Genomic DNA, 13463 nt, shown 5'->3' on the forward strand with positions numbered 1-13463 from the left:
CAGATATGTGTGCATATGGGGGAAATTATACAAAATGTGTTTCTGTGTGTCACAATGGAAACCTGTACAAAAGCTACTAGTCTAAGAAGAATTAGAATCAAACACTTAAAAGGATTTTAGGAGGGCAAGAGTTTGTGGCTACAGATTTCCAGGTGCTGAGTTATAAGGACACCATCAGGAAGAGGAACTGGGGAGAAAACAGTCACAAGATGTATTCAGGGTAGGAATTTTGTCACAAAGAAATATAGTCAGAGATCAAGCATCATAAGCAGGACTCAAGGACAGAAAAGAGACAGCTGAAACATGACAAGAGTAGGCACTATGTCTGCACCAAGTCAGCCATCCAGAAATGACCCCATAGTCGGGTGATGGCTAAAAGAGCCAAGAGGTACCCACTGGGTTTCCAGCTGCAACTGAAAAGAGAATCCCAGGTTTTCTTCAACCTGTTCTGGTAACCTCTCCCCCTTTTCTTCTACCATTTTACTCATGAGTACGATGCAGCGTATTAAGTACTGTAGATATGTCACACTGTCTGCTTTTCAGAGCACGTTTATATATTTCATATATATGTGATCACATTTGAAATTGATAAATTCTCTTTAGGCAAAGCAGGTGATATCAGCCACACTTATTGATGACACAAAAACACCAAAGTTACTGGCACTGGCTGTGTCACTGCTCAGTCTGAGGGTTCCCAACTCCTCTCCAACAGATGCTGTTCCAGACACAGCTAATAACCACTCAGCGCTACCTCACAGAGAACAATCCAATCCAAGATGACTGCACATGCAAGCCTACTCAACTGAATGTCAATTTGCCATACCATGCCACTAAAAACGCCACTAAAAGAAACAAATTCTTAGTTTAGTAAAAGAAATTTGATATCATTAAATGTCACAAAGCATTTCTTTGTAGACAAATTAATTACTAGCGTATATACCTTCCCAGTTATAAGTAACCTTTGAAAATTAATCAAGGTAATCCATTATATCAGTAGAGAAATCATGTTATAATCTCAATAAATCCATGAAAATACTTGAAATTATTAATATTCATTCATGATTTTTAAAAAGACTTTCCCCAAACTAGGAATAAAAGCAAATTTCTTCAGTTGATAACAATGGTCTACCAAAAAACAAACAAACAAAAAAAAAACCCTTCATACTTGATGGTAAAAGAGTGAGGGCATTCCTCCTAGAACCAGGAAAAAGACAAGAATATTTAACCACTCCTACTCATCATCATATTGGTAATCTTAGCCAGTGCAAAAAAAGAAAGAAAAAAATAAAATAAAATGCATAGAGACCAGAAAGGAAGATGTAAAATTGGCTGTACTGACAGACAAAATTATTCTGTATGTAGAAAATGTCACAGAAATTTTTTAAAAGCCACTAGAATATGTTATTCTCACAAGCTTAATGGATATAAGGCCAATATATAAAATTAATTTTATTTTCATATACTGGCAGTTAACATTTAGAAATTGAAATGTCAAAAATACTATTTATGATAGCATCTAAAAACATGCAATACTCAGAGAAAAATCCAAGAAAATATGTATAAGATGTGTTTTCTGATAACTATAAGACACTAAGAGTAACTGAAGTAAAACTAAATAAATGGAAAAACATACTATGTTCATGGATCAAAAAAGTTAACATTGTTACATGACAATTTTCTCCAACTAATCCATACTCAACTCAATCTAATAAAAATTTCAGCATTGTATTTTTATGAAAGTTCTCAAAATGATTCTAAAATTTATTTTTTCCACTTTTTCTTTTTTGTCTGTGCAGCGGTATGCTGGAGTTACCTGACCAGGGATCAAACCTGTGCACTCTGCAGTGGGACTGTAGTCTTGACTACTGGACTTCCAGGGAAGTACCAATTCCAAAATGGAAACGCAAATAACTTAGGATAGCAAATCAACTTGAACATAAATAAAGTTGGAAGGGTCATATTATCTGATTTGAATACTTACTATAAAGCTATAATAATCAAGAGTGTTTCATAGTGGCATAAGTATAGACATTTGGAGGCCAGAAATATACCATATACATATGGTCACTTTATTTTCAATCAAAAGGTCAAAGAAATTGAAAGGATGGATTTTGCAATAAATTGATACTGGGAACAACTTCAAATACACATGGAAAAAATAAATATTCCACCTAACCTCACAAAATAACAAAAATTAAATTTAAACTAAACATGGGCTTAAATGTAAAAGCTCAAATGTTAAAATTCCTAGAAGAAGCCATAAAAGAAAATATTTATGACCTCTGGATAGATAAAGATTTCTTAGGACATCAAATAAATGAACCATTAATATTTTTTAAAAAAATAAAATGCACTTCATCAAATTTTGATCTTCTACTCTCCAAAAGACGCCTTTAAGGAAACAAAATGTCAAAATCCACAGAATGTGAGAAAATCCTCATAATACACCTATCAGATAAAGGACTTGTATTCAGAATATATAAAGAATCTTAAAGTCATCCATAAGAAGATAAATGAATTTAATGTGCAAAAGATTTGACACTTTATAAAGAAAGAAACATAAATGTCTAATATGCACAAGAAAAAAAATAATTTAACATGATTAACCATTAAGGCAATGCAAATGAAAACCACAGTGAAATACCACTACATAATCACTGGAATGTCCACAATTAAAAAGACTGATTATACTAAGTGCTGGGAAAATATGGACCAACTAGAACTATCAGACATTTCTATTGGGGATACAAAATGGTACAAGCAATTTGAAAACTATTTGGGAGATTAAATTTAAAAATTAAACATATAGTTATCATACAACCCTTCAATTCTACTCTTAGATATTTTCTCGAGAAGATGACATATATCCAAAGACTTGTACCCAGTTGTTCATAGCAGCTTTGTTAACAACAGCCTCCAGATGGAAACAACCTGAATCCCCATTGTGGATGGGTGTGTAAAAAGAACAAAGCAAAACATACAAAGAGATATTACCCAGCAGCCAAAAGGGAACAAGGTGCATGAATAAATCTCAAAAATAGGATGAATGAAAAGAGTCAAGTGCAAAATAATCTCCTCCATAGGACTCCTCTGATGTGAAACTCCAGGAAAAATAAATCTAATCTACAGGGATCAGAAAATCAGTTTCCTGGCTTTGGTGAAAGTGGAGACTGACTGAGAACATTTTGAGATAATAGAAATGTGGCAGTTACATAAATGTATGTGTCAAAACACATCGAACCATATACTTAAGATGTGTGCATTTCATTATATCTAAATTATACCTCATAAAATTGTTTGTTTTTTTAAGAAAGGCTGGTTCCCAACTGGACTTGAAGGTAGAATACAGGCATCTCAGTAGTTAGGCAGAATTTAGAGCTGAACTGGGAAGGATTCACATCCTGACTGCACTCAGTACCTTTAATTGGCCCAGCTGTATGTGAAACATTTTGTCCTCCTAGACATTTTGTTGCACAGTATTATCTTGTACCCCTACTGACTGGCAGAACATGTTCTTATGGATAATTCTTTATCGAGAAGACACATTAAAGACGTCATTGCCACAGACTAATATGGAGACTTTCCTTCCCCTCCGTCTTTTTGATCTTGGTCATGGGAAGAACATCATCAAATACAGGGGATCTTCATGTCTCTAGTCTACCAAAATCAGGGAAGAAAGTATATGGAAAATAAATTCTCGTATCACAATAGGTATCAAATGACTACCAAACCAAGGAAGTCTATGGAATCTGAGACAGAATAATTGCGGTGTAAAATCTAAGACTCCTAGTAGCTTTCAGGGATGAAACATTCCAAGTGTGACTTCTGAGGTTATAACACATAGGACAATGCTTTAGAATAATGTTTCCCAAAGAATCAGACAAGTATCAAAGGTGGTATATGAAATGATTTTATTGAAGTGGTAAACCAATATGATACTAAATAACATTAAATCACACAAGATTTTCTTCCCTGGTTCTCCTAGTTTTTCTGATTATGTATCAAAATGTCTCATTTCATGTCAGTATGTTTTTAACATGAGTATCTTCTCTTGAAAAGAAAATGTAAAATAGCTACCAGAAATACAGTCAGTACATTTGTTTGTTTATTTACTTATTTATCTTCTATTTATGCCAAGTAAACTTGTTTTTTGCATAAAGTAAATGTTCTCCAGTAAAAAGAAAAAAAAAGGAGCTGTTAATTTATTAATAATAATAATACATTAAAAATACTATAGTAGAATATGGTGATATATGAATATCTGAGACTGGATAACAGTACTTTCAAATGTTCATTTGTGAAGAAGAATATCTATCTCTGTGTAGATACTAACATATTAAAGAAAATTTACTATCAGGACATTTTCATGTTATAAATTAGTTTTTAATTTGAATTGCTTACCTCTTTAATAGTCCCTCAAATTTCAGATTCCAGATAAAAGACCAGATTAAGATTTTTGTATCTTATAAATTAGGATGAAACTCCATGAAATTGTGGGAAAGGCAGCAATATATTCACCCAATAATAGAGGGTCAAATTCTACTCTTTCTGCTAACAAGTGCTCTCACTTGAGTGTGGGCAGACAAAGAAGATATGCAGAAGGCACCCATGAAAAAAAGATTCTGTTTCCATAAAAGTTGGCAATCTACTATTTTTAGTTTTGCTCTCTTTTCTCTTCTTTTTTCTTGGTATACATTTTAATTTCTCTCCTTTAAAAGGATACATAAAAGTTTATATTTTATTCTAGGTTCATTAATCACTTCAAAAAATACAATTCATGAGGACAGATTTCTTCAAAATTGTTATGCTGTTGTCAGTGTTTCGACAGTCTTGTACAATTTTTTAAAAAATCAACCTCAGCTAGGCTGTAGAGAATTTTAGCAAAAAAATAGAAAGAACTGTAAAACAGATTTTCTTATTTAAAGAAACATAAGACAGTTTGATTTCTATCATGCTTATAATTTCCCAAGAGTAAAATGAAATTTGGAATGAACAAAGATAAACCCTTTACCTGTTGGAAGGTGCAGTGTTATGTTGTTGCAAAAATCTGTGAAGCAGCATTCCGTTTTGGTAACATTGTTGGAACTATGACAGAAGACTTGTGCATTTAATTCTGGGAGAGAGACACAGGACTTGATCACCTGTTCCTTTCCATTGGTTAACATAACAGAAGCCCAACATGCTCCTTCTGTTTGGCAGGTAAAGTTTGAAGAGTCACACAAAAGACAAACACACTTCAAACCTGGAAAAGATAAGGCAAAACGCTTTAAGATGCGAAAGTTATCATGCAAAGAAAGTCAATCTTAATGAAAACTGAGAGACAGTTTAATAGCACTGGATAAAACATACATGCTAAAGCTGTTACTCTCTCTCAGTCATGTGCTTTATCAAAAGTGTTGCCCAATCATCACTTACTATTGCTTATATTTTTATAAGCAATCTCTTCAGTTGATACTGTATTTTTAAACAAGTTTCTCACCCTTGGTGTAAATCCCTCCTTTTTAAACTCAACCAGCTCATTCCTAAATCAGTAGTCCCTATGAAACACCAGGATACAGTAACACAGCAACCCAGAAGTGCAGTCCAGCATCATCTGTAGAGCATTCAAGCACTGTTTAAGGCGCTCACTACCCAAGCAATCCAGTGTATTCTTTTCATGTACGATTTCTCCTTTAAACTTTAAAGTCAATGTGCTAAAAACACAAAGCTAACCACAGACAGTCACAGCTTTAAAAACCTGTGTGACTCTTTACATTTATATTCTATGATATTTTAACAGTATTGTATTGTCACAGTGCCTTTAAGGCATTGATGAGCCATTATATATCCCCCTTTTCACTAAAGAATACATCTTAGAATGAGTCATTTGAAGATAGACCATGACCTTCAGGCAAGTTTCTTTGAATGAATACATCTATTCAATAGAGCAAAACACATCAATTGTAGAATGCAATAAATCTACATCAATAAAAATTAGACTTTGTTAATCTGTTCCCTTCACAAGTTTCCACAACATTCCCCACTTAATAAACACACACACACACACACACACACCCCACATTAACTCACATGATCAAAGTAGTAGAGTACTTCTGTTCTGATGTAAAATATCTATCATGAACAATCCAGTGGTTGTGAGTAACTTATTCAAATTTCATTTGAATTACTTTTAAATAGAACAGTACTGAATAACCCTTTTGTATCATTACTTAATGAAGGTTTTTGTTAAATCACAACACCCCCCTGCAATATCTGAATGTCCAAAGTTTTTCCATCCAACTGTTTTTACTCAAATTAGTCTTAAAATTGCTAATTACTCAAATTGGAGCTGATTTTATACCTGTAAAATATTTGATACATTAATGGCTATTTTTATACTCAACTTCAAATATCAATGTAAGCAATACAGATAATATTTCTATATAATTGCATGTGTAAGAAAGAAAAACCACATATTGATTAATAGAAATTCTCTCTTCTTTTGATAATTTTTCTTGACCAGTAAAATACTGTCTCTATAACCATTTTTATTATTACATACTAAGGGACTTAAAATCATGAAATAAAATACCATTTTGTTATCAACACTGGACCAAGCGTAACAGGTTACTCTTCTATTTATACCACTGGTTATCAATGTAAATAAATATAATCTTTTGTTGATATTTATTTGCTGTGGTAGAACCTTATAATGTAGACTGACTGGGATTCAATAGAACTAGATATATAAAATGTAGATGATTTGAAAATGTTTTAAGTCACTTTTTCTGCAGAAAACAGAGCTCATATAATTAAGATCCATCCACCTAGGTATCTTCTGACAGTAGAATCTCTCTCTCTAGCATCTTCTGATTCAAATTTGACAGAGGCCTTCATATTTGACTATTGCTTGCCTCCTCTGTGCCTCCATTTCCTTATATGAAAGATAAGGGATTCCTCCTCATAGGGCTGTTTTGGAAAATAAAAATTGAAGCCCTTAGAATAATGCCTGATACCTAGAAAGCACTATGTCAATTAGTGACTACTAATTACTATGTAATTAGTGACTATGTCTCATTTTACTGGAGAAGTTAGAGCTAGTTGTTCTATGAAACAATCAAGATACATTTGTAATTCATATAGGAATGACTGAATGAACTAGGTACACAGACCATTGGAAAAACATTACAAAGAAATGCATCTCCTTTCATACTGCCGAGTGAGTTGAATGTTCTCATTCTTTTAATGGCCCAGGCTAGATCCCAGATGATGACACAGCAGGACGATCTGGTGATAGTATAGATAAAGAATTCAGGAAAAGAGGAAGGTTCCAGTCCTAGCTCTATCACTCCCTTGCTGATTGACTTTGAAGGTCTTTAACCTTGCAGGGTTTCAATGCCTTCCTCTGAAAATGGGAAATGAACCAGGGGAGAGGCCGTAGGTCCAGAAATTCTGAAGTTTAACTGAGTATTATTTATTTTACGATTCTATTAAATTACAACTTATGGAAATTTACAACCACAAAGTATGGAAAGCTCTTTTAAAGTTAAAAAACCTATCCTACTGTGGTTATTCTTCAGTCTCATACTTTAAGCATTTGAAGTTGGGAAGAATAAATTTCCCAACACATAGTCTCAAAACATTTGTTACTACACTCCTCATCAGCGTCCTTGAATTTTTATTTCCAAGAGAAGCATAACCTGGAAATCAAGGCACATAACTTAGGGCTATGGGTCCACTGAGTAAAGACAAGCATAAGGTACTCAGCAGCCAAACATATGCTGGTCTCATGTGTGCTTATCATTGCGTGTAATTCCCAGTGCAACCAGAGGAGTTGGTTGTCACTCTCTCCATTTTACAGATAATGAAATGAGGCTCAAAAAGATCAACTGACTGAATTTATGCATCAGTCATTAGACTACTTAAACAATGTTGTTTCTATCCTACCAAAGCTGATATTATTTTAAAAACAAGATGAGTGCAAAAACCATCTTCCCACCTCACCAGTTTCTAGCGATGGTAAATAAAATATAACTTATTATAACATTTATATTTTATATATAAGAAAATATTTTACTTTTAGAATAAAATATAATTCTAATACAGCAAAACAAATTAAAATAACTTAACAATGGACAATTGAGATTTTTATCTTTATTGTTCAAATAATCTTTTTAAACAAAATCTACCTATTTTTTGAGAGACAGGTAGTCAAATATCCTGTGCCTCACATCTAGTATAAATAACCTTACCTTTCAGTTGGTTTAAGTGTTTTTTAAGTGTAAGTTTCTAAGGTATACCTAATCAATACTTTCTCTTGGAAGCATTACTAGCTCCTTATAGAAATGATTACATAATAGTTCTTATCAAGGAATAATGTAGATACTCACTGAATGTTTAACAGGCTATAAAAATATCCCTCAGTTTAAAGTAAAAGGTACCAATCAGAAGAATAATACAGACCAAAGTGATACAGTTAAGTCATAGTAAATGACATGTTGACTTTAAATCCTACACAATAGAAAACACTGACAAAATTGAGAATCTATTGATAATAATGGCTTCAAACAATTGCTAAATGTCCTCATTTACTCCAAGTCAATTAGCTCAACTATATATCACTGACAGAGAACAAACAGCAAACTAAAAAGAACCTAAGGTGTGTATCTAATACACAATCGACAACATAGTTAATCTTGCACATAGTGAATTGGTGGGAAATAAAAAATGCAAGACTCAACATAGAATTCTAGTGTTACCAGTTAAAACATAGGTTGCCATTAGAGACAAGACACGTTCATATTTTGTTTTTTTAAAAATTGACGTTAATTGAGTCAATTGCACTAGAATATCCTACGACAGGATAATCTGTTAGCAGACAACAGGTCAGACTCAACATTTATTTATTTTATACTTTCTCATTATACTGTCCTTGAGTCATACAGAAAGGGATAGCAAATGAAGTTGAAGAAGAAGGTAATTACGCGTAATAAGGAGGCCTATTAGACTTTTCCCCACAAGGAAGATTGCACTTTTCTTGTGTCTCCTCCCACCCTTTTAATTATCCTCTTCTTCCCCCTTTTTGCCAATTAGTCTATAAAAGCCAAGACATCTGTTACCCACAAGACATCTGTTACCCACATGAAACCAAAGGATGTGAACATTCTTAATCAACCAGAAAATAAATGTTCATCCGTATTTACACGTGAGGGCAAGCATATCCTGGCGTCTGGAAATGCAAAAACCATCAGATTACATAAAAGAACCAAATGTATCACTTGTGTTTGTGTGCTATTCTTACTCATAATATTCGGTGGGGAAATATTAGCTGTTTTGAATTAGATACTATTTTCAATAAACTGATTTCCTACATTTGGGGGCTATGTGCTAACACGTCTATTGGCCAGTGCCTTACCCAAATTTCTGATACATCCCCTTTCTTCTTTTCCAGAAATTAGTTGATTCAATGTCCCTAATTTGGGAGTTGGATATTAAACAAAATATTTTTTTAATTTAGAAAACTGTCTCAAGCTTGACCTGCTGCCTTTCATCATTTGCAGTCTTCTGAGTTAACAAAAGAATAATTCAAGCTCATCAGTGTGCTGAATATGAAAAGTATAGCAACAAGAAAGGAGCCAGGACAACCAGAACTACTGTCTGTGAAATAAAGCTAGACAGGGTCAAAGGAAACCAGGCAGGGATCTGTCTTCCCTTTTTATTTCTTTTCAAATTTTTATTTTCTTGTCATGTAGTCATTTCAAAGTATTTGCCTTTCTTAATGGCAAGAAAGAATAGAGAAAGAACGTAGCTTTAATAAAATATTAGTTTAGTTTAGTGCTAAGTCATTTCAGTCATGTCCAATTATGTGCAACCCCATGGACTATAGCCCGCCAGGCTCCTCTGTCCATGAAATTCTCCAGGCAAGAATACTGCAGTGGGTTGCCATGTCCTTCTCCAGAGGATCTTCCCAACCCAGGGATCCAACCCACGTCTCTTACATCTACTGCTTTGGCAGGCGGGTTCTTTACCACTAGTCCCACATGAGAAGTCCCAAATGCAAACTTTTTGGCCAAATGACCCTTCAGCTGAAATTCAACTTCTAGAATTCTATTTGCCCAGATATATCCAAAGAAATTCATCACTCCTAAAATATTGTATACCAAACACAAAGGAAAATTATTCCTTTGTGCCAAGTGGCTATTATGTTCCCTGTTTAAGAAGGTCTCACTCTCCTAACTGAGAAGGAATGGAACTACCCTAACAGGAGAGATTCTACCCAGGACAACTGCTTTCACCTCCAGTTGCAGGGTTCAATTTAGGAAGAGTCCAGCACATCTTGAATTCTAGTACTTGCCACTCAGAATATCCTCAACCCAAATCCTGGGTTCAATGCCTGGATCAGAAAGATCCCATGGAGGAGGGCATGGCAACCCACTCCAGTATTCTTGCCTGGAGCATTCCATAGACAGAGGAGCCTGGATGGCTACAGTCCATGGGGTAGCAAAGTCAGACACCACTGAGCGACTAACACACACAAAGACCCCTCCAGTTTTACAGCCCTCTGTTAGTCTGAGCTCATTCTCAACTTAAGTAACTTTAGGGTTATCATATCTATGACAGACAGAAAGCTGGGGTTAGAAACATAAGCACCCAGTGAAGGACAGGTTTGCATTGCCATATTCATACACTGATATTTCAGTGGGTGAGCTGATCCTACCAATTTATAATCCAACAAAACTTCTCCCGTCAATATTAAAGGTTATCTTGCCCTATATTCATCATATGAGAATCCATTGTTCTTTCCAGTGTCAACATGATATTTGGGAGAAGTAGAGAAAAGTTCAAAGCCTCTCTGAATTGGTGTAGACATCAAGACTCGATTAATCCCTAAAATCACAATATATACACAATTACAACTTTAGACTTTGACTATAATCATGTAGTGAAAAAAAGGACTGACTCTATTTGGAGTCTCCTGTAGCAAAGTATGTCAAAGAAAAAGTTGTTCCTAATCACAAGACATGTTTCTTCTGCTAACGTCCCATATAATTCTGCCTTAAGTTGAGAAGCTATTTTTTTACTTCGGCAGCCTAAGTGGCTCTTTATCAAACTTTTATTTCAAGTCCTGAGATCTGTACTGTCCCCTTAGGAGAAGACTAATTCTCAATGGATTCTAATTACAATCCAATTGCATTGAATAAAACAAAATCTACAATTGTTATTATAACCTGCCACTACTGCTAAGTCGCTTCAGTCGTGTCGGACTCTTAGCAACCCCACAGACGGCAGCCCACCAGGCTCCCCCTTCCCTGGGATTCTCTAGGCAAGAACACTGGAGTGGGTAGCCATTTCCTTTTCCAATGCATGAAAGTGAAAAGTGAAAAGTGAAAGTGAAGTCGCTCAGTCGTGTCCGACTCTTAGCGACCCCATGGACTGTAGCCCACCAGGCTCCTCTGTCCATGGGATTTTCCAGGCAAGAGTACTGGAGTGGGGTATCATTGCCTTCTCCGTTATTATAACCTAATAGACTACAAAGTCTGGATTCTTCCAAATCCTTGAACATCATTTCTTATAACTAAGCCTCCTAGACCCACTTGTCTCCATTTTATAGCTCTAAATAACAAGTTTCTTTCCCACATCATGACCTTGCCACTATGGAGTCAAAGTTCCTCCAAAACATTTAAAATAGAACTATCATGAGTGTGTGCTCTGTGCTAAGTCACTTTAGTCATGTCTGACTCTTTGCAACCCTATGGACTGTAGCCCGCCAGGCTCCTCTGTCCATGGGATTCTCCAGGGAAGAATACTGGAGTGGATTGCCATGCCCTCCTCCAGGGTGTCTTCCTGATCTAGGGATGAAACCTGTGGCTCATTATGTCTCCTGTATTGGCAGGCAGGTTCTTTACCCCTAGAGTCAACTGGGAAGCCCAGAATTATCATATGATTAAGCAATTCCACTTCTGCATTTTTATCCAAAGAAAACAAAAATACAAACAGGAAAAGATATGTGTACCCCATGTTCACTGCAATCTTATTTACAATTGCCAAGATAGGGAAAGAAGCTAGGTGTCCATCAACAGATGAATGGATAAAGAAAATTTGGTATACACACACAAACACACATTCTCACACACACTGGAATATTATTCAGTCATAATAAGAAATGAAGTCTTGCCATTTGTGACAAGGATGGACCTTGAACATTGTGCTAAGTGAAAAAAGGCAAAGACTAATATATGATTTCATCTATATGTAGAATCTGAAAATAAAGTCTTATTATAATATATGGTGATAAATGTAAACTAGATTTTTTAAAAAGGATATTGTATTCGTTAAGGTTTTCCAGAGATACAGAACCAGTAGAACATATATACACACACATGTATACATATATCTATAGATATAAACATCTATATCTACAAACAGAGAGATTCAGTTTAAGAAACTGGCTCACTAGATTGTGGAGGCTGACAATTCCAAATCTGCAGGTTAGGCCAGCAGGAAGGAGACCTAGGGAAGAGTGGATGTTGCGCCTCAAGTCTGAAGATGGTTTGAAGGCATAATTCTTTCTTCTGCAGAACTTAGTTTGTTTTCCTCATAAGGCCTTTAACTTATTTGATGAGGCCCACCCAGTAAAGGACTTCCCTGGTGGCTCAGACAGTAAAGCGTCTGCCTACAGTGCAGGAGACCTGGGTTCGATCCCTGGGTCAGGAAGATCCTCTGGAGAAGGAAATGGCAACCCACTCCAGTACTCTTGCCTGGAAAATCCCATGGACTGAGGAGCGTAGTAGGCTCCTCAGTCCATGGGGTCGCAAAGAGTCGGACACGACTGAGCGACTTCACTTCACTTCACCCAGTAAAGGAGAGTAATCTGCTTTACTCAGAGACTATTGATTTAAATGTTCAGTTCTGTTCAGTTCAGTCGATCAGCCGTGTCCGACTCTTTGTGATCCCATGAATCACAGCACACCAGGCTTCCCTGTCCATCACCAACTCCCAGAGTTCACTCAGACTCATGTCCATCGAGTCAGTGATGCCATCCAGCCATCTCATCCTCTGTCGTCCCCTTCTCCTCTCGCCCCCAATCCCTCCCAGCATCAGAGTCTTTTCCAGTGACTCAACTCTTCGCATGAGGTGGCCAAAGTACTGGAGTTTCAGCTTCAGCATCATTCCTTCCAAAGAAATTCCAGGGCTGATCTCCTTCAGAATGAACTGGTTGAATCTCCTTGCAGTCCAAGGGACTCTCAAGAGTCTTCTCCAACACCACAGTTCAAAAGCATCAATTCTTCAGCGCTCAGCTTTCTTCACAGTCCAACTCTCACATCCATACATGACCACTGGAAAAACCATAGCCTTGACTAGATAGACCTTTGTTGGAAAAGTAATGTCTCTGCTTTTGAATATGCTATCTAGGTTGGTCATAACTTTCCTTCCAAGGAGTAAGCGTCTTTTAATTTCATGGCTGCAGTCACCATCTGCAGTGA

General features: G+C 35.9%; 1 protein-coding gene across 1 annotated transcript in view; it reads right to left on the reverse strand.

Moving 5' to 3' along the window:
* Positions 1-13463, reverse strand: part of ACVR1C (activin A receptor type 1C) — a 75058-nt gene that overhangs the window by 40030 nt on the left and 21565 nt on the right. The window contains exon 2 of the mRNA XM_086353917.1: positions 5012-5242. Within this exon, the coding sequence (XP_086210043.1) occupies positions 5012-5242 (231 nt within the window). The remainder of the gene's footprint in view (positions 1-5011; positions 5243-13463) is intronic.

Source organism: Bos grunniens, chromosome 2 (genome assembly GCF_055505025.1).
Source record: "Bos grunniens cultivar Pamir isolate PY7600 chromosome 2, Bosgru_T2T1.0, whole genome shotgun sequence".
NCBI lineage: Eukaryota > Metazoa > Chordata > Mammalia > Artiodactyla > Bovidae > Bos > Bos grunniens.